The following is a 24584-nucleotide window of genomic DNA, read 5'->3' as shown; positions in this document are numbered from 1 at the left end:
TCGAAAGGAACAAATAAGTTGCGAACATGAAGCCAAATATTAGTCTTATCATTGTTCTTGCATGTTGGTTGAATTTCCGCTGTTGCAATGTGTCGTAGTCCTTGTCACCAGAGGTGACACGGCTGCTGCTAATGAAACGTCGCACTTCTTCGATCGATTCGCGGAAAATAACGTAAATCAAAAGCTTCAAAGCCGCCGCAAACCAAACCGAAAATTTCAATGCTTCCCATACGACTATGGTCAAATTATCTCCATTGTCACGAATCGAATTGATAAACTGAAGAATAAACACAATTCCTTGATAAATATACGCACAAGTGGTTAGCAAACGTACGTAGCGTTCTCCTGTCCAATTTGATACCATATCAGTTTTAATACCTGCATATATGTGCAAAAATTTTATTAAAATTGACCGCATTTAAAAAGTAAATGGGAACAAACCTCCAAGAAAGAGCATAAAATCTAGCAACCAGAAACAGTTACCTCCCGTTCTTTCATTTGACCAAAATTTCCAACTATGTACAGCTGTTGTCGAAAGCTTTGTTCGAGCAGAATCCCATAATGAACGGAAATTTGCAAACATTTTGCTACGCTGTTCAAAGACGAACTGCTACGTATTCCCTTCTTTTTTGATGCCCTTCCGATTGCATTGGAGCTGTTTATGTTCAAGGTGATACACATTGTTGCCTGTCAAGAAACTAGATTGCACCGGAGTGGGGTTGACGTGTGGGAATTCACCATGAGGTCATGTCAAAGACTGATTCAAAGAGAATATAGAATGCTTGGACATAAATCTGCACCGTATTTTGCGTCAACTCGAACTAATGTTGGCAGCACCCTCTCCGATTTCAATGACGCTTTTTGGACATATAGACGTTGTCACCAAAAGCCACTTAGTTTTTTCCAGAATACATCTAGACTATGTTTTGAGAGGATGCCATTTTTTCACGCTATAGTAGATTCCACTATAATTGGAAAAAAAATGTTTCAAATTTTCGAGTTAGTTTTGCCATAATTATTTTAACAGTGATGAAGACAAACTATGGTGGTCAGTGATTGCAAGTTGGTTAATGAGGAAACCTCAATATCCGGTGACAGAGCATTAAAGGAATCAACAAAACTTCAAAATCTGGCAGGAAAATGCCAAGCATAATGCTGTACGTGAATGATAAAAGAAACGAAATTAGTCATTGATAGCGTATCAGAAGTTCATCGCGTGGTTTGTACACTAAAAGCTTCCTAGTAGCCTATTCAGATTACGAGCATTAACTAGGTATTTGATGTGATAAATTATCATTATTATTATTATTATCAAATTGATTGTCCACATGAACAAAACACTATAAACTAAACACATTAGAATTTAATACACGGTTACGAAAGACACTAGAACTAACATTGAAGTCAAAGTCATCATAACATAAATTGAAAAGCCTGCAGATGGCTCTAATGGGCTCGTGTTGCGCGTAATCAGTTCGATGTTGTTGTAGTCCAAGGAAGCTCCGTTGTCTGAGAAGCCGAGGAATGACGTTCAAATTAATTTGCGCCAAAATCCAGGGAGCATCAATCTCACCCAGAAGAGTTTTAGTTGGTCCTCATGTTGTTTCTTCGTTTCTGGAGAGTGTTCATTCCTAATGATCGGCTTTCGTAGGATGGTAGGTCGTTGGGGTTACCCCTCGGCAGTTATCACAGAGCGTATCTTGTAAATTTGGATTGAATTCTTTTAATCCTGTCTGTCCAAACTTGATGACAAGGACTCCAAAGCACGGCAGTTGCTTCTAAAACCGATCGAACTAGACTGAAGTACAATAAACGTCGTCAGTATGGTTCTCGGAATTTTGAAGAAATTCGGAAAATGAATCCAAGATTTCTATTCGCCTAACTAAGGAAAAAATAAATAAAACTCCTCGGGTTTGTTAAGGATTTTTTGAAAATCCTCAAAATTTTCCGAATTTGCCCCCTCAAAATATAATTTTTGGGCAAAAAAACTAGGGGGAGGAGACATAATTGTTTTTAAATATTTGTATCGGCCTAATTACGTAATTGAAATGTTCACGGAAGTTCAGTTCTGAGCTATGCATAACGCCGAGGTATTTTACGACGTTCGTCCTCTCCAGTAGGTCGCTCCCAATGTGGAGGTCGCAGAGAATTGGCGACCTTTTCCTAGAGAACGAGATAACTGTGCATTTCTTCACGCTCAATGTCAGACTGTTACGATTACGCCAGCTTACGAAATGGTCGATGAAGGTTTGTAGTAAATGACAGTCATCGTGTGTCTTGATGACCCTGTATGTTTTAAAGTCATCAGCGTACACTATTCTACAGCTTTCTGATACAACGAAACAGACGTCATTGAAGAACAAGGAGAACAAAAGTGGGCCCAAATTACTGACGTGTGGCACTCCATAGTTGTTGCAAAATGGATCAGATTCAGTGCCGATCTTGACGAGCAGGATACGGTGATTGACTCTCTATAGAAAGCTGATTTCAGGTTGGTGTACACAGAACCCACTTGAACACCCTTCTCAATAAATTTCAAGCATATTGAGGTGAACTGAACAAAACTTGTTGACGTTGATCTGCCCGGGTAAAACCCGTGTTGGTCGGTTGAGATGTACATTTTTGCAGCCCGAAACAGTTCACATTACACATAAGAATTTCAAATACTTTAGATCCTGCCGTTGGTGAGGTCACACCAAGGTTGTTCGAAAAATCCCGTTTGTCCCCCATCTTCGAAGCGGGAACATGATGGATTTCTTCCAGCACTCGGGAAAAATACCTTGCGAAAATGAATTGTTGATGATCGATCTTAGCGATCCGCAGATAGCCGAGGAGTATTTAACAAGAACGTTTGGTGGAGCGTACGATTCAGGCAGTTTTTAGCTACATTCAACTGCTTTAAGTTCAGCGTATTCATACCGTCAATAAACGCAATGCTAGCAGATACAGAGTCAGATGGCTCGGCGTAGAGGTATCCATCATGTCACCACGGACGAGATGGAGCTGATGTGTTTTTCAATACTGCAGCGATTTCTGGCCAGATCTGGAGGGACATACACGACACCGAAACAAACCTTGTTGTCGTTACAGTCAACATCAACCCACATATGTTCAACATCAGAGTCGACGACATTGATGCATTGAGACGATCTAAGCTTTTCCTTTACAGCGATAAGTACACCGCCTCCACGTGTTTTACCTGAAATACTTGGATCACGATCTTTGCGGTAAACGATATATTTTTGGCCAAACAACTGGACGGAATTGATGCCCATGCCGCCATGTTTCTGTCAGAACGAAGACGTCGTACTCCTGGTTTGTTACTGCGACGAAAAACTCATCAATATTCGTCCACATTTTGATAATAAACTAGGATTTGATGATCAGCTGTATTCGGGAGCGGGACCGCAGTAGATTTGTCTGGGCTACGAGCCAGTAAGTCATCAGAGCAAATAGAGTTCGCTGTTTGATTGTACTTGTCTGACAGCACATGATGGAAGTCCCTTACGCCTGACCCATACACAGGACCGGGACGACTTATAAGCACGGGCTGAATGCTCTAGACTGTGATGGGGAGCTTCGGGACTCCCATATTGCTAAGCGTTGTGCGCCCCAGAAGTGATGAGATCGAGATACTGGATTTTGATTGAAGGTGAGTAAGGTTGTGACCAGTGCTGTAGGACAGAACATCATCAGAGCGTGCAAAGTTCTTAGGATCACTGTACTTGCCTGTGAGCGCAGGCTGAAAGACCCCTACACCTGCCCCAGACACAGGACCGGGATGACTGATGAGCGCAGGCTGGATGGTCTGGACTATGCTGGGAGGCTTCGGGGCTTTCATAGTGCTAGACGTTGTACATCCCAGATGAAGAGAGAACCCGTCAGTGCTGAACGGTCGATCGTGGGGGCCAATTCTTAATCGTAGGCTGTTAGGTAAGACATCATTAGAACGGATAACATCAGAGCATTTATGAGCATTATAACACATATCAAATTGTCGTCTTATTCCGGTTAGATGTTTTTCCCGATTTGTTTTGAAAATATATGATATATAGAGTAGACATGACATGATGTGAATATTTAAAATTGATTTCAAGAATAGTGCGTGCGTAAAGAACTAACCTCCTTATGGGCCAAACACAATAGATACGTTTGCGTGCGTTTTGACAGTTTTCCCATGGGAAAACTGTCAAAACGCACGCAAACGTATCAATTGTGTTTGGCCCATTAGGGTGGCGGTGATGTTACGGAAGAAAACTTTCTGTTTCACATAACTTTACAGTTAGATTTAGACTGCCTGCCTCATGACCAGTCCGAGATCACTTTGCTTACAAGAAGCCCCGCCTGTTTATGGTACCATTATCAATCGGATAATGAGAAAATTTTAGTCATAAGAAACATCATAGTAACCAACATTTTGAAACAATCTCACCAAATTAATCCGTATTAGGAGACCAAAATCAGCACCGCCCATATTTTTAATTGAAGAAGCTTCGAACTCTTACAGTGATCCTCAAAATGAACATCCACCACTGTAACATGTAACGCGTAAAACACTTTAGAGGACGTATCACATTAAGCCAAAACTTTCAAATTCAAAAAAAAATCGAGAAAAGTTAAACTGTGACAGAAAATTTGAAATGCGCCAGTCTGTGAGCACAGCCTACTTCGTCAAGAATATTTTTTTGTGTTCGTGCCACAAATACAATTCCACATGCGGTTCAAAATTCATGGTGATACATATGTTACTCAATTTTTTTTCGGTGCGCCATAAGAAAATGGCTGTGACTCATCAGAAAAGAGAAAAAGGGATTAAGTCTCCCCAGTCTCCTGGTCAATAGATTCGGAAATCGGATCACATATGCACCAACTTTAAACATTATTTTTGTACCGGTGTTCGCTAGAACCGATAAAATGTTATTCTGTTGAAACGCGAAAAAGTAGATAATAGCTAAAGCACAAATAAAACAAGCGGCAAAAGATTGTTAAGAATGTTGAAGGTAGGATCGCTTACAACCATCAAAATCGAATATTAACATTTGACATAAACCGCGAATCAATTTAAATCTTGAAACATAATTATTCATTTATGGATATAACAAATAGGTGTATCGGAACCTGTGTTACTAGTTAATGGTGATTCTTTGATACCGGACCTATATATTTGATCCATGATAAATTCTGTTTGAAAGAAATTGAGTTTGTAGAGATGAAAATGTTTTTAATACCGATTTGTTCAAATCGAGTTTATCTATTACACTACAACACACAACATCTTCTTCTTCAATGGATCTACATTCCAACTGGAATTTGGAAGGCTTTTCAACTTAATATTCTGCATGAGTATGTATCTTGTGCTCCAGAAGAAACTGCGGTCGAAAAAGATTCGCCACCGCACCAAATGTGTCATGTACAAGACGTTAATAAGACCGGTAGTCCTCTACGGACATGAAACATGGACAATGCTCGAGGAGCACTTGCAAGCACTCGGAGTATTCGAGAGACGGGTGCTTAGGACCATCTTTGGCGGTGTGCAAGAAGACGGTGTGTGGCGGCGAAGAATGAACCATGAGCTCGCCCAACTCTACGGCGAACCCAGTATCCAGAAGGTAGCTAAAACCGGAAGGGTACGATGGGCAGGACATGTTGCAAGAATGCCGGACAGCAACCCTGCAAAGATGGTGTTCGCTTCCGATCCGGCAGGTACGAGGCGGCGTGGAGCGCAGCGAGCGAGATGGGCAGACCAGGTGCAGAACGACTTGGCGAGCGTGGGGCGTATCCGAGGATAGAGAGATGCGGCCTCGAACCGTGCATTGTGGCGTCAAATTGTTGATTCAGTGTTATCTGTTTAGATGTTAACTAAATAAATGAATGAAATGTATCTTGTGTGGCAAGTACAAAGGATATACAATGCCTAGGTAGTAGAGAATGTTTCTCACCCGTAAACATCCTGGATCGACCCGAGAATCGAACTCACAATTTCCGGATTGCCAATCTTACGTCTTTGCTCACAATGCTACTGGAGACCACTCAACATATTTGGTTTATTGTAAATAATATCGATTCATTTAAAAAAAAAACGATTTTATGAAAAATAGTTTTTTTAAATGTTAGAATAGGGTTAGTGACCCTCGAAAAAGCCTAGGAAACTCTGCCTCTAAGCGAAGCCCAATCCATCATGGTAAAATTGCAGGCGGCCGGGAATGCTCAGAAACATTCGAATTTTGTGGTTTCATATAAGGACGAATTAGAGTTTGCTCCGCTTCTGGAAACATCTAAAATCCCTAAAATCAGAAAGAAGCATAGAGAACGAACGGATCAACCTCCGGGTACTTCAATGTTCACGCTTTCTGGCATCGTGGAGCTTATCCTTAACTTCCTCGATGCTTCCGACCCCGTGAAGAACATGGTCAAAGCTGTTCTTCCTATTCTGACTCCTCTCCTGAAGCAGCTGGCTTAAAAAATGCCCCTCCTCGAGTCATTCGTAACCTTCGATGCCTAACTTCGTCAATAAGGCCCATATAATTTCGATTCTACATTGGAACTGTCGAAGTATTGTTCCAAATTTAGATATTTTCAAATTTTTAGTCAACAAATTACAATACCATGTGTTTGCACTACATATGTGAAACATTGCCAACTCCAGATGTGAACCTTCATTTTCCCGTTTGTAACATCATTCGTTGATATCGAGCAAATCGTATCTCGTAGAGATCTCTCGCGCATCACGGCACAGGCTGGGGGGAGATGTACGGCAGTTCAACAGTGATATATGACCTCTGCGACGACTGTCGACGATATGTCAATTTTGAATACAGGAGAAGTTAATCGAGTTACTCCTCCATTTGTTCGAACTCATTATCGTTGGACTGTTCAAGATCCTCATGGTAGTGATCATTTGCCGATCGAAGTCTCGATTTCCAATCGACCTCTCATATGACCTCACGAAGCGCATCGATTGGGGAAAATATGCAGAGGCCATCAAGCGGTTCGGACTAGTCATCAACACGTCGAAGACGAAGTTCATGATAGGAAGAGGTTCAAGAGAAGACAATGTGAGCCACCCACCACGAGTTTGCATCGGTGGTGACGAAATCGAGGTGGTAGACGAATTTGTGTACTTGGGCTCACTGGTGACTGCCGAAAATGATACCAGCAGAGAAGTTCGGAGACGCATAGTGGCTGTAAATCGTACGTACTTTGGACTCTGCAAGACGCTCCGATCGAATAGAGTTCGCCGAGAACCATCCATCGTTCACACCGCGAAAATCGGACGACTGCGGTGGGCCGGGCACGTAGCCAGAATGTTGGACAGTAACCCGGTGAAAATGGTTCTCGACAACGATCCGACGGGCACAAAAAGGCGAGGTACGCCGCGGGCAAGGTGGATCGATCGGGTAGAAGATGACTTGCGGACCCTCCGTAGACTGCGTGGTTGGCTATTGCTTCCTCTCCCCTTAAATATTTTACAGTTCAAAAATATTGGAAAATAATAGGATTTCCAACTTCTCGTTTCAAATTTCTGAACCGTTCTAATTTTCAATTCCTTACTTGTTGGATCAAAACACCTGCACTTAAATATACAATGTGTTGGTCGCTTGAGAAGTAAGATGGGTATAGGCACATTGCTATTCTATTATTGATATCTTAGATCAGGCAAACATGGATTGTTTCCGGGAAGCTGCACTGTTCGATTGCACTGATTTTGAACAATTAGGGACGAAAACCAGGTTTGCCGTTACTAAGCCGCACTCCAATCAATTGTGTTCATTATTTATCATTGATTCTAACAATATATTAATTATCAAATCATTTAATTAGAATGCGGTTCAATAATGAAGAGAAGGAATACACTCAAAGATTCGAGAACATTATGCACAATAAATGTCAACATTACTTAATGTAAATCGGACAACAATCCGATGAAAATGATTCTGCAACTATGAATCGAGTGTAATGGACAGGGGCGCATTCACGTTCCAAATCGCGGGTAGGACGAATAGGGGAAATGCCGTTAAGAACAAACGTTCAGGTGTTGAAAAATCCAAGCACATTTTACATATTATTAATTCAAAATACCAAAAATCAGGACTTCAAAAGACCTTTATAACAGAACAATTAATTTGTAAAATTGTCTTCCATTTTAGTAATTTTTTTTTCGATTTTCAGAATACATATTGCATTTCCAATTAGCATGATTGTTCGTTACGTAGTTGGTAGTTTCTAGAGGAAAATAATTCGACAATCAATACTAGAAGAGGTCGAGCGATCTTCTGCATCTTCATGATTGCCGTTAGAAAAGAAGCCAAACAAAACCCAGATAGCGCATTGCATTACGTACTCCATTCATTCCAGTGGCTTGTTAAGAATCGCAATATTTTCAACAGAAACGACGCGTGCTACAAGTGCACGTTTCGTCAAGCGCTAATTATTTTACTTCACTGTCTTAGGACTAAGGATCCGGTGACTGCTGCATACTCACTGTTAATTAATGATAATGAAAGCGGAGAAATCTCTGAGAAATGTTGTGAGCTAGATTTCACTTTAAACACATTATTCTAAAATTATTATGGAAAATATTATCTCAGTCCTCATGTTTATAAAATTGAAGATTTTGTTCATTCGAATATATGTTCCTTCTAACCTTTATCTATCCGACCTCTTGTCTTTTCGACCTTTCTTGTCTTCGATCTTTTTGTTTCACAGCCCATTCTAGAATGCTTCTATCCGTAACGCTAGGTAAATACCTTTACGTGGTGTTTTACGCAATAAGTTCTACCATGGTCACATTGTTAGTTACAGACAAATCCTAAACCAACGAATGCCTTTCCAATTATCCAAATCCGTGGTACTTATAAGTTGCCTCATGCTTTTGTCATTAAGATGAAATCAAAGACTGCACTCGTTTTGATTTCTGATAGCAATCTGGATAGAGATTTTAAAGGAAATAGTATCGCTGGTGTCCTTTCTACGAAGTACATTGTAACGATGCTATGTTATGCACGGTCCATCATGGAACGATCCTGATTGTAGAAAATCTTTACAAGCTTCCAGTAGTGGGCACAAATTTCTCCAAGTGTTTAATGGTTTGAAGCAATTATTACTCACTTCATGAATTTTTTCATTAACTTTCATAAGTTCAGAATCTCTTGCAAATCAGATTTCCTTCGATCTAAGAGATGTCTGTGTGTCTTGGATTTAAAATCCTCTCATGTTTATACACAACTTTTTCCCGTGGGTCTCAAATATTCCAATTCAACCTGCTATAATTGTAATAATCGTTGTCAACCATTTTTGTAACTAGAATAGTAACCTAAATGATATGTTATTACCATAAATCCAGCCAGGAACACTCATGCGTAGGGCATGTCCTACTTGTCCTATCCACTCCCGGCGCCACTGATAATGGAAATAACTTTTTTGCAATTCCTGAATCATAATATCTGATTTACAGTTCGTCTTTGAGTGATGACACTTTTCCATACCAACGAAATGGGTACTTTAATGAACATTATGCAACTCAAATAGGTTGCATAATATTCATTATAGCACTCGTTTGGATGCTATAATGAAAAACGAACATCAGAACAGTAGTTACATGACGACATTTTGCTGAATGAGCTTGGTTAAGTGTTCAAATAGTGTATTCTTTGCGTCGCGTAATAATTGAAATAGTTTGATGGACATGACATCAAAAAATTCCAAAGGCAAGCACATCTATCGTTTCACGGCTTATCAAACTTTGCAATGTGGCACGGTAACATGGAATCTGATTGTTCTCTGCAGCAACATAATTTATCGGCAAGAATGATCATGTGGAGTAAATTAGACTGTACATTTGTGGTACTAATTGATCAAATTAAAGTCCATTTTTCGTCATTGCAAAAAATAGCGTGTGCAACTCGTTGCAAAACTCATTTTTTTCAGCACTCGTAGTATTTATCCAACTCGGCAAGCCTCGTTGGATAAACGTACAACTCGTGCTGAAAAAATCATCTTTTTGCAACTTGTTGCACAAACTACTCTTATATACTGCAGAAGCCTTATATGCTATTTTTTTATTTTAGATCACATCTTGTATTATCATGTTATTGTAGGCGAACACCTACTTACACCTATGACTTACATCGTAGAACAAGTTCCATTTCGGTCTGATGAGCAAAGTTGCCACAGTTCCATCTTCAATCTCAACCATATCTTCAAGTAGGATAGTATGCAATTAGACCGCGCACTAATTCAGTTCAAATTACTTTTTAATAACCTTCCCTTCAGCGGCCGCCCCGGGGATCACTTTTTCTCGAGCATAGAAAGTATCACATTGTAGCCAGTTAAGGATCTTGATTTTGCTCTGCTACCAACGATCATCAACGCGCGCAGTTGCATGCCAAACCGTCAGTCATTCATTCAAGATCGCCTCTCGTCGGTTCCTACCTGGTCATTTATTATGATTATGTTTATATTGTGTGTAAGATTCGTCATAAAACAGCTAAATAAAACCAGTAGCTTGCTCTGCCTCTCGTCCGGTGTACACCCCCTTTTCATATGAATGACGAAAACGCCATTCATTAGCACTCGACTTCTCTTTCGGACCCACTGGGAAGCGACTAGTCTGACGGGCCAAGAGCATCGACCATTGAGCAGCGCATCCGTTGTTGGCTGGGTCGACGACGTCGCCAAGAGGGACGAGTAATTTAAGATCTTGTTTTGACACTTGCAGCAGCATTGCGTGCCCGGTAATTATTGCTTTCGGACCCAACCCAGCCGTACCGGGAGAAAATATGACCAGCGTAGAGGGAAGAAAAACTGAAAGTTCGATACTTACCAATGCAACGTCCCCGGTAGGCAACGGGAATGGCCCGACCGGTGAGACAGGCCTTCCGCTTCAGCTCGCAGATGTTCCGATAGGTGTTCCCGTCCGTTCCGCAGACGACCGCTTTGGCCGTTGACCGCGATTCCACCGGCGGGCAGTCCATGGTGCAGGTCACACAGTGTGGCGTGGCGTTTTGATCTTCGACGCAATGTTTTCCATCCGGACACTGAACGAACCGGCAGGAGGCTGGAAAGAGAACGGCGGATATGTGGTTTCGATTAGGGTTAATATGGAAAATACAGATATCGATTTTATGATAAAGCTACAAAAGTGATGCTTTGCCCTCTATTTTTGAGATTTGTTTTTAATTAGTCTGATAATAATGTAGGGGGAATGACGGCTTTGGCAGGTTTTGTTCTCTTATTGGCAGGGGGTTTTTATGACTGACTAGGCTCAAATTTGGCCTAAACATTCTTTGCATATCAAAGAATATTGTGGCCAAATTTCATAAAATTTGGTGGACAAAAACCCCCCTGCCAATAATAGAACAAAACCTGCCAAAGCCGTCTTTCCCCCAAGATACGACAAAAAATGTAATTTTTGATTTTTTCCCTCCAAATTTTCGGACAATGGTACCTTGTTTCTATGAAAGCCTGTATAGATAAGATAAGATAATGATAATGATAAGATAATGTTCAATTTATTTTTAGCCATTTTATCAATTTGGACGAGAATGAAAAAATGCTAAAAACAGCACATAAAGCGGAGAGATTCAACTGATAAGTAATTTGATCTCAGTGCCTTGTAAAAAATAAAAAAAAAACGCATTGGAAGATAGGTGTCCGAAATTCAACGTGGACAGGCTTAGGTAATAGAACCGACAATAAATATGATTATTCGAACAATGAGAGTAAGAAAATGATTTTGGAATTAGTTGGCTATTGACCTACGTCAACTATTTTTCAACAAATAATTTACAAAAAATGTTCCGAATAGTTCCAAAATTTTTATATAATTAAAAAAGAAAAAGTTATTTTTAAATCCCAGACAAATCCACCTAGCAGTGATGTGGTCTTTTTCGCTCATCATAAAATATATTGCAAAAAGTAAAAAAAAAAGTCAAAACAGCAATTAATGGGGATATTTCCATCATATTTAATTGCATTCATTTATTTCACAACTATAAATCAATTAATGGCTTGGCATTGAAACATTTATCGACAGTACAAGGTTTTATTTATTACTAGCAGACCCAACGAACTTTGTTTCACCTAAAATTGATTTATTATCTAATCAATTCTCGAGTTATAAAGAAATTGGAGTTTCATTTGCATGGGGAGCCCCCCTTTCCAAAAGTGGAGGGGTCTCGAACCTTCTTAAGAACCTTCCCCGGCCCAAAAGACCTCTGCATACTAATTTTCACGCCGATCGGTTCAGTAGTTTCGGAGTCTATAAGGCTCAGACAGACAGAAATTAATTTTTATATATAGAGAAGATATAGACTTCCAGAAGACTTGACAGACATCTTGGATAATAAGCAACATACGATGTGAATCGTTAGTTGTTTTCAGTATTATTTCCGAGAATAAAATTTTGTTCAAAAATGTGGCAAAACTCAGGCGTAATTGTCAACAAATTGATGATAGACGAAATAGGAGGCAGGCCAAATTGGGACGTGATAAAAATCGAGACATCACTGTAACTTAAACATAATCATTTTTCGAATGTTACCATGTGTAATATTAAAAGTAATCGAATTTTAACATTTTTATTTGAACAAATAATCAATCAGAAATTCAAATGCGCTCACAGCAAATAATTTTTAAAATTCAACGACGTGTAAAATTGCAGCTTATCCCATCAAACGAATTAACATATGATATTCTATTAAATTTGATTGAATTTTACAAGCAAGCACCGTTTACATTCATTTCGATTTAAAAGAATAGTGAGATCGATTGAATGTTACGTTTATTTGCATGCTCCAAATATGTGCATGAAAATACATTTAAAATCACAACATATTTTTATCTGTGCTCTGTTTTGATAGAAGCCAGAAATAGTGCTTTATCATTTGATAAGCAGTATCTTGATGTCAAAGTTTACATATTATTTTTTCGTTTCATATTATATATATAGTAATAATGCTTATAATCTGGACAGGATATTAGCATCAATATTACCCAATTGAGAAGTTCAACCGGTACGTTTTTAGTACAGGTTTCTCGCGGACTAGAGTGGTCATGGGCTAGTTAAAGGAACCTACAGCTTTCGTTTTGTACCTAAAGATCGAAAATCGATTGAAATTTGAGTTTTTGTGATTGTGATCAAATCTTGGGTTCAAATGGATCCCAATGCACAATAATCACTTTTTTGTGGCGCCTCTCCTAGATGTTGCTCGTAGCTGATTTTCTCACGGAATCTTAGTTTCCGAAAGTTAGGAAAAGTCAGATTTTTTCAGATTTTTATCTTATTTAATAGAATTGTTTAACTAATATATACTGCACTAACTGTTTCAATGCTAATTTTAACGCTTATTAAGTTTATTAGGTTTCAAATTCAGTTGAAAGGCAAATATAGGACTTTAATTTGTTAATCAATCATCACTGCATGTGCACGTTGTTAAACTTGCCAGTCATTATTGACAGCCCCGTCATCGCATTGATTTCCCTTACATGTTGCTGATTGACATGTCTGGGTGACGCGGATCTCACGGATCACTCAACGAACGAGAATGCCTTAAGGTCTCGTTACAGTGTGCTTGGGTCGAAATGGACCCCAATGCACTAGGAAGGTTAAACAAAAAGAAACAAAAATAGAAAATTTTCCACTACTGGGTGAAAATGAAGGATACGATCAACGTTGGCGTTAATGTTGGTTCAACGTTTCTCGATTAGGTTGACGTTGATTTGTCAAAAATTCAACGCAACGCTGTCGACGTTGCATTTTTGGAAGGTTAACGTTGACGGCTATAATCGTTGATCCAACATCCCTGGTACACAACAACCAAAAGCAATCGAAATTGTCACTGTTAGAATATCACTCCAACGTTTCAGGCATGTCCACAGAATTATAATTTAACAGACACCTTTACGTGGTGTGTTACGGGGTAAGATCTACCACGGTTACATTGCCAGCTACAGGCAAATCCTGACCCAACGATTACCTTCATCATTATCCAACTCCGTGGTACTTATGAGGGTGTCGCTAAGTCGGTGGCCTCTCGTTAAGTTACTACATCAATACTTCCTTCCTCTCCCTAGTTACGGTGAAGATGGGCGTGGCCAGGAGTAGTAATCCTCATGCTTTTGTTTGTTTTTGTTTGAGACTGGAAACAAGGACCACTCCCCTTCTTGATTTCTGATAGCATTCTAGATAAGGATCTCAAAAGTAAAACATGAGTATCACTAGTGTTCAATCTAAGAATTATACCGTAACAATGCTAATGCTAATGTCCACAGAATTATAATTTAACAATAGTTACGAATAATAACTATTGGAAAAATAAAAATAAATAAAAGCAATTGGAAGGGCCTTTCTGAATAATTGCCTTTCGGTACATTTAGTGTACAAGAAAGGTAAAAAATCAAGCCAAAAAAATCAAAAGCAAGCAAATCGATTAGCTGAAGTGCCCCAAAAATTAGTGAATTGTACGATCGAGCTGATTTTATTAGCCAACAACGGGATAAAATTCTCCGTCGAATACAAAGCAAATTGGTTAAGGTAAGTTGTCCGAAAAATGAGTGAAATTTTTGCACGGGTTTAAATTATGACTTTTTAGCCCATAGTGCTAACGGACCGATTTGCAATAAAAAAGGTGTCCAATCTGGATAATTTTCAATAGGGAACAATGGGGCAGGATTCCCTGTCGAATGAAACCTGTTGCGAGTTAATCGGCTAAGAGTAACTACCAAAAAAGTGAGCTAGAGTTTTTGCGCACATACACACATACACACACAGACATCACCTCAATTCGTCGAACTGAGTTGATCGGTATATAAGACTATGAGTCTCCAGGCGTCCTATATAAAGTTTGGTTTCGGAGCGAACAGATTACGTATACTTAGTATACAAGAAAGGCTTAACATATTTTGGTCATAATTTTCGATCCGAACAGTTTTTAATAGGAAACAATGGAACAGGATTTTGTGTCGAATGCAACTTGTTGCGAGCAAATCAGTTAAAAGTAACGAACAGTAAAGTAAAGTAAAAAGAGTATTTTGGCCATAACTTTTTATCCCATAGATCTGGCCTATTTTTAATAGGTAACAATTTGAGAACAGGGTTTTGCGTCGAATGCAAATCGATTAAGGGTAAGTGCCTAAAAATGGGCGAGACTTTTTTACTCGTTTCTGGAGTAAAAAATATTTTGGCCATAAATTTTGATCCCATAGTCCCATGTGGCCAATTTTCAATAGGAAACAATGAGACAAGATTCGACGTCGAATGCAACTTGTTGCGAGCAAATCAATTAAGGGTAAGTGCTGGAAAGGTCCGTTCATCCAGGAAAGACGGTGGTAAGGGGTTACGGCAGGCTGAAAACTCTCAGCCGCCCCAGACCAGGAAACCGTAGACTTCAATGGCCGAAAAGAAGGCCCAGGCGAATGAGGGTAGCAAGAAGTCTCGGGTAGGCGCCAATCGCTCCAGGGGCGATGCCCTAGTCATCAAGACAGACGAGGCTAAGTACTCGGGCGTTTTGAAGGCGATGAGGAGTGACGTCAAGCTCGGTGAAATCAGCGCCGACGTACGTCGAATAAGACGTACCCGGACGGGCGAGATGATGCTCGAGCTAAAGCGGGGCGTCTCACAAAAGGGCCAAAGGCCTACAAGAAGTTTGCGGAGGAAGCCCTAGGCGAGACGGTCAAGGTAAGGGCGCTCACTACGGAGGTGAACCGAAGGGTTAAAGACCTGGACTAGATCACCGAAGTCGAAGAGCTCGTCACGGCACTGCGGCGACAGTGTGAATTCGAGACGCGCACCGCAGTCGTTCGGCTACGGAAAGGTCCGGCAGGGATACAGGTAGCATTGGTTCGGCTATCTGCAGCGGACGCCTCCAAGGTAGTCAAGTTAGGGAGCGTCAAGGTGGGATGGTCGGTGTGCCCTGTGGACATATACGAGCAACCCGAAGTTTGGTTCAAGTGCCTGGAACCGGTAATTGGGTCGCAGATGGTTCTAAAATGGTGGCGATATGGGCAACGGGGAAATACCCAGTCTAAGAGTTGGTGTCTTCGACACGCGAGGGCTTCGTCATTGCCAAAGTCAACGGGGTCTTCTTCTGCAGCTGCTATGCGCCTCCTCGATGATCACTCGAGCAGTTCGGTCGTATGCTGGATTGTTTGACGGCTAACTTGATGGGGCGTAGGCCGGTGGTGATAGCGGGGGACTTCAACGCATGGGCCGTGGAATGGGGAAGCCGTTCCAAGAATCAACGGGGGCAGATCCTGCTGGAATCACTGGCCATACAGCTGGAACGGGGCCGAGTCGATTATCGAATATTGAGATTATATCAAGAAAAAAAGCCTGCTTCGAGGGCCTGTGTCAAAGTGCTAACGCGAATCCATGGGGTGACGCCTATAGGGTCGTAATGGCCAAGACACGTGAGGCGATGGCCCCTACAGAGCGGTCTCCAGAGATGCTGGAGAGGATCATCGCGGATCACCACGTCATGACCCAAGTCCCTGGCCTCACTTTGTGGAGCTGCCAGGGGCCAGGGTGGCCGACGAGGTAAGGGTAACTGTGGCGGAACTTGCGGGGATTACACAGACCCTTAGTGTAAGTAAGGCACCAGGACCGGATGGTATTCTGAACCTGGCCATCAAAGCGGCCATTGCTGAGGCTCCCGAGATGTTCAGATCTGTCATGCAGAGATGCCTGGACGAGGAAGTCTTCCCTGAAGCATGGAAAAGGCAGAGCTTGGTCCTATTGCCAAAGGCGGGAAAACCACCTGGGGATTCGTCGGCATATAGACCATTATGCCTGCTTGATACGGTGGGGAAGGTGCTCGAGAAGATCACCCGCAACAGGTTGTTGATACGCACGAAGGGTGCGGATGGTCTATCTATCTTGTCGGTTACCAAATCCGCGGAGATAGCTATCCAGCGTAAGAGGAGGGGAGTTCGCTATTGTGCAGTAGTGACTCTTGCCGTGAGGAATGCATTCAATAATACCAGTTGGGCAGCTATTGCAGATGCGCTCCTGCGTCTTGGAATTCCCGAGTACCTGTACAAGATTCTCGGAAGCTCCTTCTAGAATCGAGTACTGATATACGACACGGAGGCGGGTCGGAAGCGCGTTGACATAACCTCAGGGGTTCCGCAAGGTTCCATACTGGGTCCGGTGTTATGGAACGTCATGTACGACGGTGTCTTGAGGTTGAAGTTCCCGGTGGGCGTGGTAATCATCGGCTTCGCTGACGATATTACGCTGGAGGTCTACGGCGAATCGATCGAAGAGGTGGAGTTGACTGCAGCCCACTAGATCGCAATTGTGGAGGCGTGGATGAGTTCCAGGAAGTTAGAACTGGCTCACCACAAAACTAAGGTGGTTGTTGTTCACAAGCGGTGAAAAGGGCAGGCAACTGCGCGGTCACCTCTGAACGCTCCATCAAACTCTTGGGGGTAATGATCGACGATAAGCTCACCTTTGGTAGCCACGTCAATTATGCCTGCAAGCGTGCCTCCACAGCTATAGTGGCATTGTCCCGGATGATGTCCAATAGCTCTGCGGTTTATGCCGGCAAGCTCAAGCTTCTGGCTAGTGTCGCTCTGTCCATACTGAGGTATGGGGGGCCAGCTTGGGGCACGGCCCTGCGTATTAATTGCTGCAGAAAGTACGTATAGGCTCATGTGTCTAAGAATTGCGAGCGCGTACCGTACCGTATCGCACGATGCACTTTGCGTCACCACCGGTATGATGCCTATTGACATCGTTATCGGTGAAGACATAGAGTGCTTCGAAAATCGCGCCACGAGAGGCATCAGTAGGATTATCAGGTTGGCCAATGGTCAATGGTCAAATGGCAGCGTGCGTCGGACAGTTCCACTAAGGGTAGATGGACACATAGGTTGATACCGGAGATAGGTACGTGGGTCAAGAGGCGCCATGGGGAAATCACTTTCCACCTGACCCAGGTCCTTACAGGCCATGATTGGTTCAGACAGTATTTACACCGGTTCGGACACTCGGCCTCGCTCGAGTGTCCGGTGTGCGCAGGTTTAGAGGAAATGGCAGAACACGTGTTGTTCGTATGCGCTGGCACAATACCACGGTGTTCTTCTAAAAAAGTGAGTTACGATGTTCTGTGCTGCAACGACTCTCAGCATTCCCGACTAGAAGGTCTGAAGCATTCCCGACTAGAAGGTCATATCAAAATTATATCAACATATGTTATTATGTTATACTAAATTTTTATAACAAAATTTGTTAGAAACATGGTGCAGGATGTTAAAATATCTAAATTTCTGTCAAAAATTACACTACTTGAAACAAAAAACTATCAAATTTTGTTACAATTGTACCATAAAAATAACATATTTTGTTAGAAATTTAAAACAGAATCAGATACAAAATATATTGTTTACTGTGCAGTTGGAATTTTGACGTAAACTACGTCTAAGGGGAAGACTCTGATACAGGGTGTCAAATGAGAATTTCAAAACTGGAGACCGTCACGAAATCATGTACACGCTAAAAATGAACTACTCAAAATTGAGTCGAATCCAACTCATTTTCATTAAAAACGGGACAACTCAAAATTTGAGTAAAAGATACTACTTCAATAAAATGATGATTTCATGAAAGTTAAGCTTGGCCTTCCATCAATTTTTAATACGACAGATGCGAATAAAGTTTATCTATCCATCTAAGTGCATTTTACGACAAACAGACTCCTAGTTTAAGTGCAATCGGATTCGACTCAATTTTGAGTAGTTCATTTTATTGCGTGTAAGATTTGTAACACTAATAGGTCCTTTATCTTTCAATGGATTTTAATGATTTATATATCAATCGATTCGTCGACTGGCTAAGACGACAGACAAACTCAAAGAAAAAAAATGTCTTGTATACAACCCCAAATTTTTTTACAGGTCGTGATAGGTCTCCAGATTGTGATCAACAATCAGAAATGTTTGATTGAAACTAACAACATTACGAATTAGGCAGAGACTTTGCTACATCTATTTTAATTGCCTACTGTTGGGCTATTCGGTGTTAAGCATTTTTTAAATCATATTATGATAAAATCGTGTTAGAACATTTTAAAGACAATGGCTACTAAGAACAAAATTGTATCAAAATAAGTTATAAATATCACAATATGTTAAAATTGTGTTCAGTTTCTGTTATGCTCTTCTAGTCGGGTTACTTTCTGGTTGTACCGAAGGAACGATGGGCTTTGTGGCAATGGAAACGGTTTAGCGGGGACTACATCCTGGCTCCCTCGTTTGCTGATGGAAGTGGTCCCTAACCCCGCACTTCCTGGACGTCCAACCCAGGATGTCTGTTGAGCAGATTCCCCCTCCATTGCTTAGGAAGAAAAAAAAAACACATACAGACATCACCACAGTTCGTCCAACTGAGTCAATCGACATATAACACCATGGGTCTCCGGGCCTTCTATCAAAAGTTTTGTTTTGGGATAATCCTATAGCCTTTCGGTACAACTTTGTTGTACAAGAAAGGCAAAAATAATAAAATTGAGCAATTCTCTGTGAAATCGAAGATCGATTTATTTTCCATCCATCTTTCAGAGGTTCAGACAAGGGGCAACTAACACTAAACTTTCGACAGTATCCAGAAATACTAACAAATACTAGCGAAAAACTACGTCGTATCCACGATAAATTGATCGAAGAGCCCTGGTTGGGAAAGCATGAAACACGACGCCACCCAGTAAATACAGTCCACCCCGTTTTATGAAACACATAATATCAGTTTCTTTTCAATTTCTAAAAAATCCCTGAACAACTATTTCTATTACCAATACTTTTGGAACTATCTTTGGGGCTCCTGTGTTGGTTTTATAGCACTAGAAATATATAATGCGGTTTGAATGTTTTCTAGAATCTATAGAAGGTAGAAAAAAGTTGTTTTCAAAACGTGGGAGCACTGTATTTCATTAACTAACCGACATACGCCATAACAACCGAACTAGCAACCGTACAGTTGTTTGACGAAAACCATGGATACTAGAAATACCACGAAATACTATTGCGGGACAATGAGTAATATTTTCGCAAAGTTTAGAGTTGGTTGCCCCTTAGGTTCAGATGTTCGTACAAGAAAATCGATCAAAAAGGGAAATTTACAATTCATCCATCTTTTACGCGTTTTACGTTTATGAAACATTGACGCATTTTACCTCCATTTAAGCCCATGATGATGGCACTTATAGAAGAAACCAACCTAAGATCTCCTCAACATTTATTAGTTTTATGGAAATCCAATATTGATTGTCTTTCAGATCAATGCTTTTATCATATTAATTTACTTGTCATAAGACGAGGTTGTACAATCCCATTTAAATCCAGTACTTAAGTGGAGTGGTGAAATTCAATGGGATTGTAAAAACTCGTCTTAAGACATTCCACTAAAAAGCTCAAAATAATTTTCTTAACAATATTACACAGGATTTTGTTTTTACACGATTTTTTTTCGCTCGTATTTTTGATCGTGTGACTTCAACTTACCACCAAACGCTTCGCAACATGTTCCAAAAAATCCAGAATAAATCAAAGAAAAATAACATGATAATTAATGTGCGTTAAACATTTAGGATGAGTAGAAAATTGAGAAAATGTAAATCGCGTAAAAACAGAATCCAGTGTAATTTAATTTGTAATGTACACTCTCCAAAATTTAATTAGGTAGGGGGAATGACGGCTTTGGCAGGTTTTGTTCTATTATTGGCAGGGGGTTTTTTATGACTGATTTTGCTCAAATTTGGCCTGAACATTCTTTGCATATCAAAGAATATTGTGGCCAAATTTCATAAAATTCGGTCGACAAAAACCCCCCTGCCAATAATAGAACAAAACCTGCCAAAGCCGTCTGTTCCCCTATTTGCCTTAAATTAAATTCTGTTGCATAAGACATTTTAATGCACACGAACGATAACTGACAAAGGCAGCATCACAACAATCTTTCGACAAACTCGCATTAAAATAACGTTGAGGCACCTTTCATGTACTGGCATCATTTAACGAGTTAACACTCAATCTACGCCACGCGCTGCCAAAACAAGATCACCGTTCGTATCTAAATGCATGAGAACCGTTGCTCCTGATGGCATGCAAGCGCCAAATTTTCGTCGGGAATCGCGCTAATAATTTTACAGCTTGACCGAAGTGCGGTTATGCAAAGAGGACTTCTAAAGACCAACAGATATAACCGAGCTTGCCTCACAAGACCCGATTGTGCTATGCACTACAAATTTCGCGTAACATCTTGAACGTCATACGTAAATCGCTCAAAACCGTTGCACGGTGTCATCAGTCTTGTCGTCGTTTGTGGGGCGCGTGTTTCTCGCGGGTGTGCATCGCGCACGTTGTTATTGTAAGAAATTGCAAAACTGTTCGACGATTTTACGCCCCATTTATTGCCCCGTTAGTTTGGCCGTAGTTGCATTCCTGCTGGTTGGTAAATGCGATACTCACTCTGACAGTGGCCTTTGTAGGCCATCACTAGGGTCGTGCTCTCCTGCCGGCATGCTCGCTTCTTCAGCTGACACTCGGTTTTGTAGGTTTTACCGTCGGTTCCGCATACTGGATTGTAGAATCCTACGTGTTGCTGTGAATAAATAAAAAAAAACGTTTGAAAACCGCTGTTTGGATTAGTTTCTTTTAAATTCACCGTAATCTCATTGCCAAAATCGAAATCGTGCACACGCATTCGACTTCGACGATTCGCTGGCACATAAAACATCTCTTCCAGATGTGAGGGAGGTCGCCGTCGAATGATCCGGGCGTCAACGGTGCGATTATCCTTGTCGGACGGATCAAGCCTCAACAACCGAGGTTTCCCGAAGTCTCGACTGTGATGTTGCTGTTTTGACTCGCTCTGGGGTCGGTAGGACCCTTCTAGAGTTTGGTTGAAGTCATTCGATGAGACCTTTCGGTTTCGGTGGCGCACATTGGCACTCGAGCTTGTCACCAGAATTGGTTTCGACTCGGATCGACTCTTTCGAGCGTAGCTATTGACTTGCACCGGGCCGTCCGCCATCAGTACCATTCGATCGGATAGCCTTTCGGTGCGGTTCGCCTTATGAGAACCACCATCCCCTCGGCTTCTACTATTTACTAATGTCACAGTTTCCAATAAATTATCCTTATGTTTAGAGTTAGCTACCTTACCGTTACTACTTCTTTGGCTTAATGTTTTCTCACTTAGGCTAGTTTTTACAGTTCTTGAATGATGCTGGCGGGATGATGGTTCATCGCTCACTAGACGGACGCTACGCTTGTTGTTGGATCCACCACCGGACCTTGAGGAAGGTGGTCCCATCCGAGAGGCTGCAGCTCGCGGTCCGGATGAAAAATACTGTCTTCGGTTTCGTTGACTGTCGCTCAGATTGATCACTTTGATGTTCTGATTCGGCAGCTGTTTGCCCTGTTTGGAGGCCTTGCAGTTCGGTGCGCAGACACACTTCGGTCGCCCTTTCTTCATGACGCAGCGCTTGTTGACTCCGCACATCGCCTTCTCACAGCTATCTGTGGATAGAGATAAACCATTCGCTATACGATTATCGGGCGTGCTTCAATTCAGCGGTTGGAGGAAATGTAGCTCGAACGAAAACGACAATTGGAGGGTGAAACATAAACTGGAGGTGATATCGCCTCGTGTCCCTCCAATTGGTGGCGCTTACCCAAACAAGACGCACAATCCATCCCGTCTTTGAAGGCATTCACGAAGAACAGCTGCACGTCAGTAATGTCCCGGTCGCTGTACCCCAGACCAGTGCCGGCATGGCAGCAGTTTTCCCGGGAAACGTTGCGAGCGAACAACTTGTTGCATTTGCCGGTGCTCTCCATCCGTCGCAGCCAGCAGGTTCCGGCTGTAATGAAGGATAAAAAGAGTACGGATTCAGTAATTGAGTAAAGCTGAGGCCAAAAATCGGTCTGCCGGAAGGCCAAATGAAATTTTTAACATGTCGTAAGATCATGGAAGGCATGAAAGATCATATTTATATATTTATTTATTATTCATCTGACAACTTAGTCTTAACGAATGAAACTAAAACTTACGGTTACAATAGTAGTGGCCTCTTCACCCTATTTTTAAAATGGTCGAGTGCTTCGCAAAAGTAAAAAAAAGTTCCTCAATCCATTTCACTCTTCACTTTATAGGAAGATTTGCAAACTCTTACTTGAGGGATAAGCAGATAATTTAATGAACTCTTAAAAGTAACACGGTTGGAAATGTTATTAGGACAGGTTTATTGCTTCATATGTTGCATGGAACAAAGTTGCATATTTTCATAGAAATTTGATTCTCTGCTTCACAAAGCTGAATTTGGGCTTCTCTCATTCAGAATAAAATTTGAAGTTCTAGAAAAGAGCGTGTAGAATGCATTTGGGTTGTTAAATTTCATTTGGCAAGCACATTTGTTATGAAAAACGGAATTCAATTCACAAAAGAGCGTACTTTCAATGAAATTTAGATTCTCAGCTTTACAAAGCTGAATTTGGGCTTCGCACTTTGAGAATAAAATTTGAATTTCATAGAAAAGAACGTGTAGAATGCATAGGGGTTTTAAATGTCATTTGGCAAGTACATTTGTTGTAAAAATGGAATTTAATTCACAAAAGAGGGTATTTACAAAGAAATTTTATTTCTCTGCTCTCCAAAACTGAATTTCAGCTGCTCACTTTAAAAATAAAGTTTTAATTCCGTAGGACGGGTCTTATAGAATGCATATGAGCTTTGCTTAATAAAATTCAACAATCCATATTTATTTTGCAAGGCCTATTCTAAGAAATACAAAGTTTATTCTCATAGTGAGAAACATCATAGTGAGAAGCAACGCAGAATAATGAAAATAATTGTCAATGACAATACAATACAGAGAAGAGAAACCAAATTTCAATGAAGATATATTATGTACTGTATGTAAGTAAGATATATTATGTATATTATGTACTTTTGTAAACTAAATTCCGTTTTTCACAACGAATGAACGTGTCAAATAAAACTCAACAACTTATTTGGATCATGCAATACTCGTTCTATGAAATTCAAACCTCATTCTCAAAGTTAAAAACTAAAAACCCGCTCTACAGAACAGAGAGACCAAATTTTAATGAATATACGCAGTTTTGAAAATTAAAACCCGTGTTTCTCAAAAACTGGACTTGCTACAAAAAAAAATAATACATTACTGAATTCAGCGAAGATTTTTTTTTCAAGTGAACTGAAAATGGTTGAAAGGAGTGAAACACTGTTGACCAGTGACATCGAAGACGACCTTACAGATTAGGTTAAAATACGCGCAAAGATACAGATAAAGAATGTAGGGTCATTACGCCGAAGACCGTTAAGCCGAAGGTCATTAGGCCGAATGATAAGCAAGACGAGAGATATGAGATGTGAGATGAGGGAAGTGAAAAGTGTGAAGTTAGAAATGAGAAGTGAAGAATAATTAGTGACAAGTCAGAAATTGGATGTAATTAGGAGTGCGAAGTGAGAAATGAGATGTGAGAAGTGTGAAATGAGAAGTAAGTAATTGGAAGGGAGTAGAGATAAGTGAGCATTGCAAAGTGAGCAACAAAAAACTTGA

At 40.9% G+C, this 24584-nt stretch overlaps 1 protein-coding gene across 2 annotated transcripts in view; it reads right to left on the bottom strand.

Annotated features, from left to right (window-relative positions):
- LOC134209478 (uncharacterized) overlaps positions 1 to 24584 on the bottom strand; it is a 355913-nt gene that overhangs the window by 75464 nt on the left and 255865 nt on the right. Inside the window, exons 3-6 of one of the 2 annotated variants that reach the window (XM_062685461.1) lie at positions 22674 to 22862; positions 21662 to 22542; positions 21466 to 21598; positions 10823 to 11056 (exon numbers count right to left, since the gene is read on the bottom strand). In XM_062685461.1, coding sequence (XP_062541445.1) covers positions 10823 to 11056; positions 21466 to 21598; positions 21662 to 22542; positions 22674 to 22862 — 1437 coding nt within the window. The remainder of the gene's footprint in view (positions 1 to 10822; positions 11057 to 21465; positions 21599 to 21661; positions 22543 to 22673; positions 22863 to 24584) is intronic. The other variant, XM_062685462.1, reaches the window with a different exon arrangement.

The sequence above is a fragment of the Armigeres subalbatus genome, chromosome 2, assembly GCF_024139115.2.
Source record: "Armigeres subalbatus isolate Guangzhou_Male chromosome 2, GZ_Asu_2, whole genome shotgun sequence".
Taxonomy (NCBI): domain Eukaryota; kingdom Metazoa; phylum Arthropoda; class Insecta; order Diptera; family Culicidae; genus Armigeres; species Armigeres subalbatus.
This window is presented reverse-complemented; position numbering and strand designations above follow the sequence as displayed.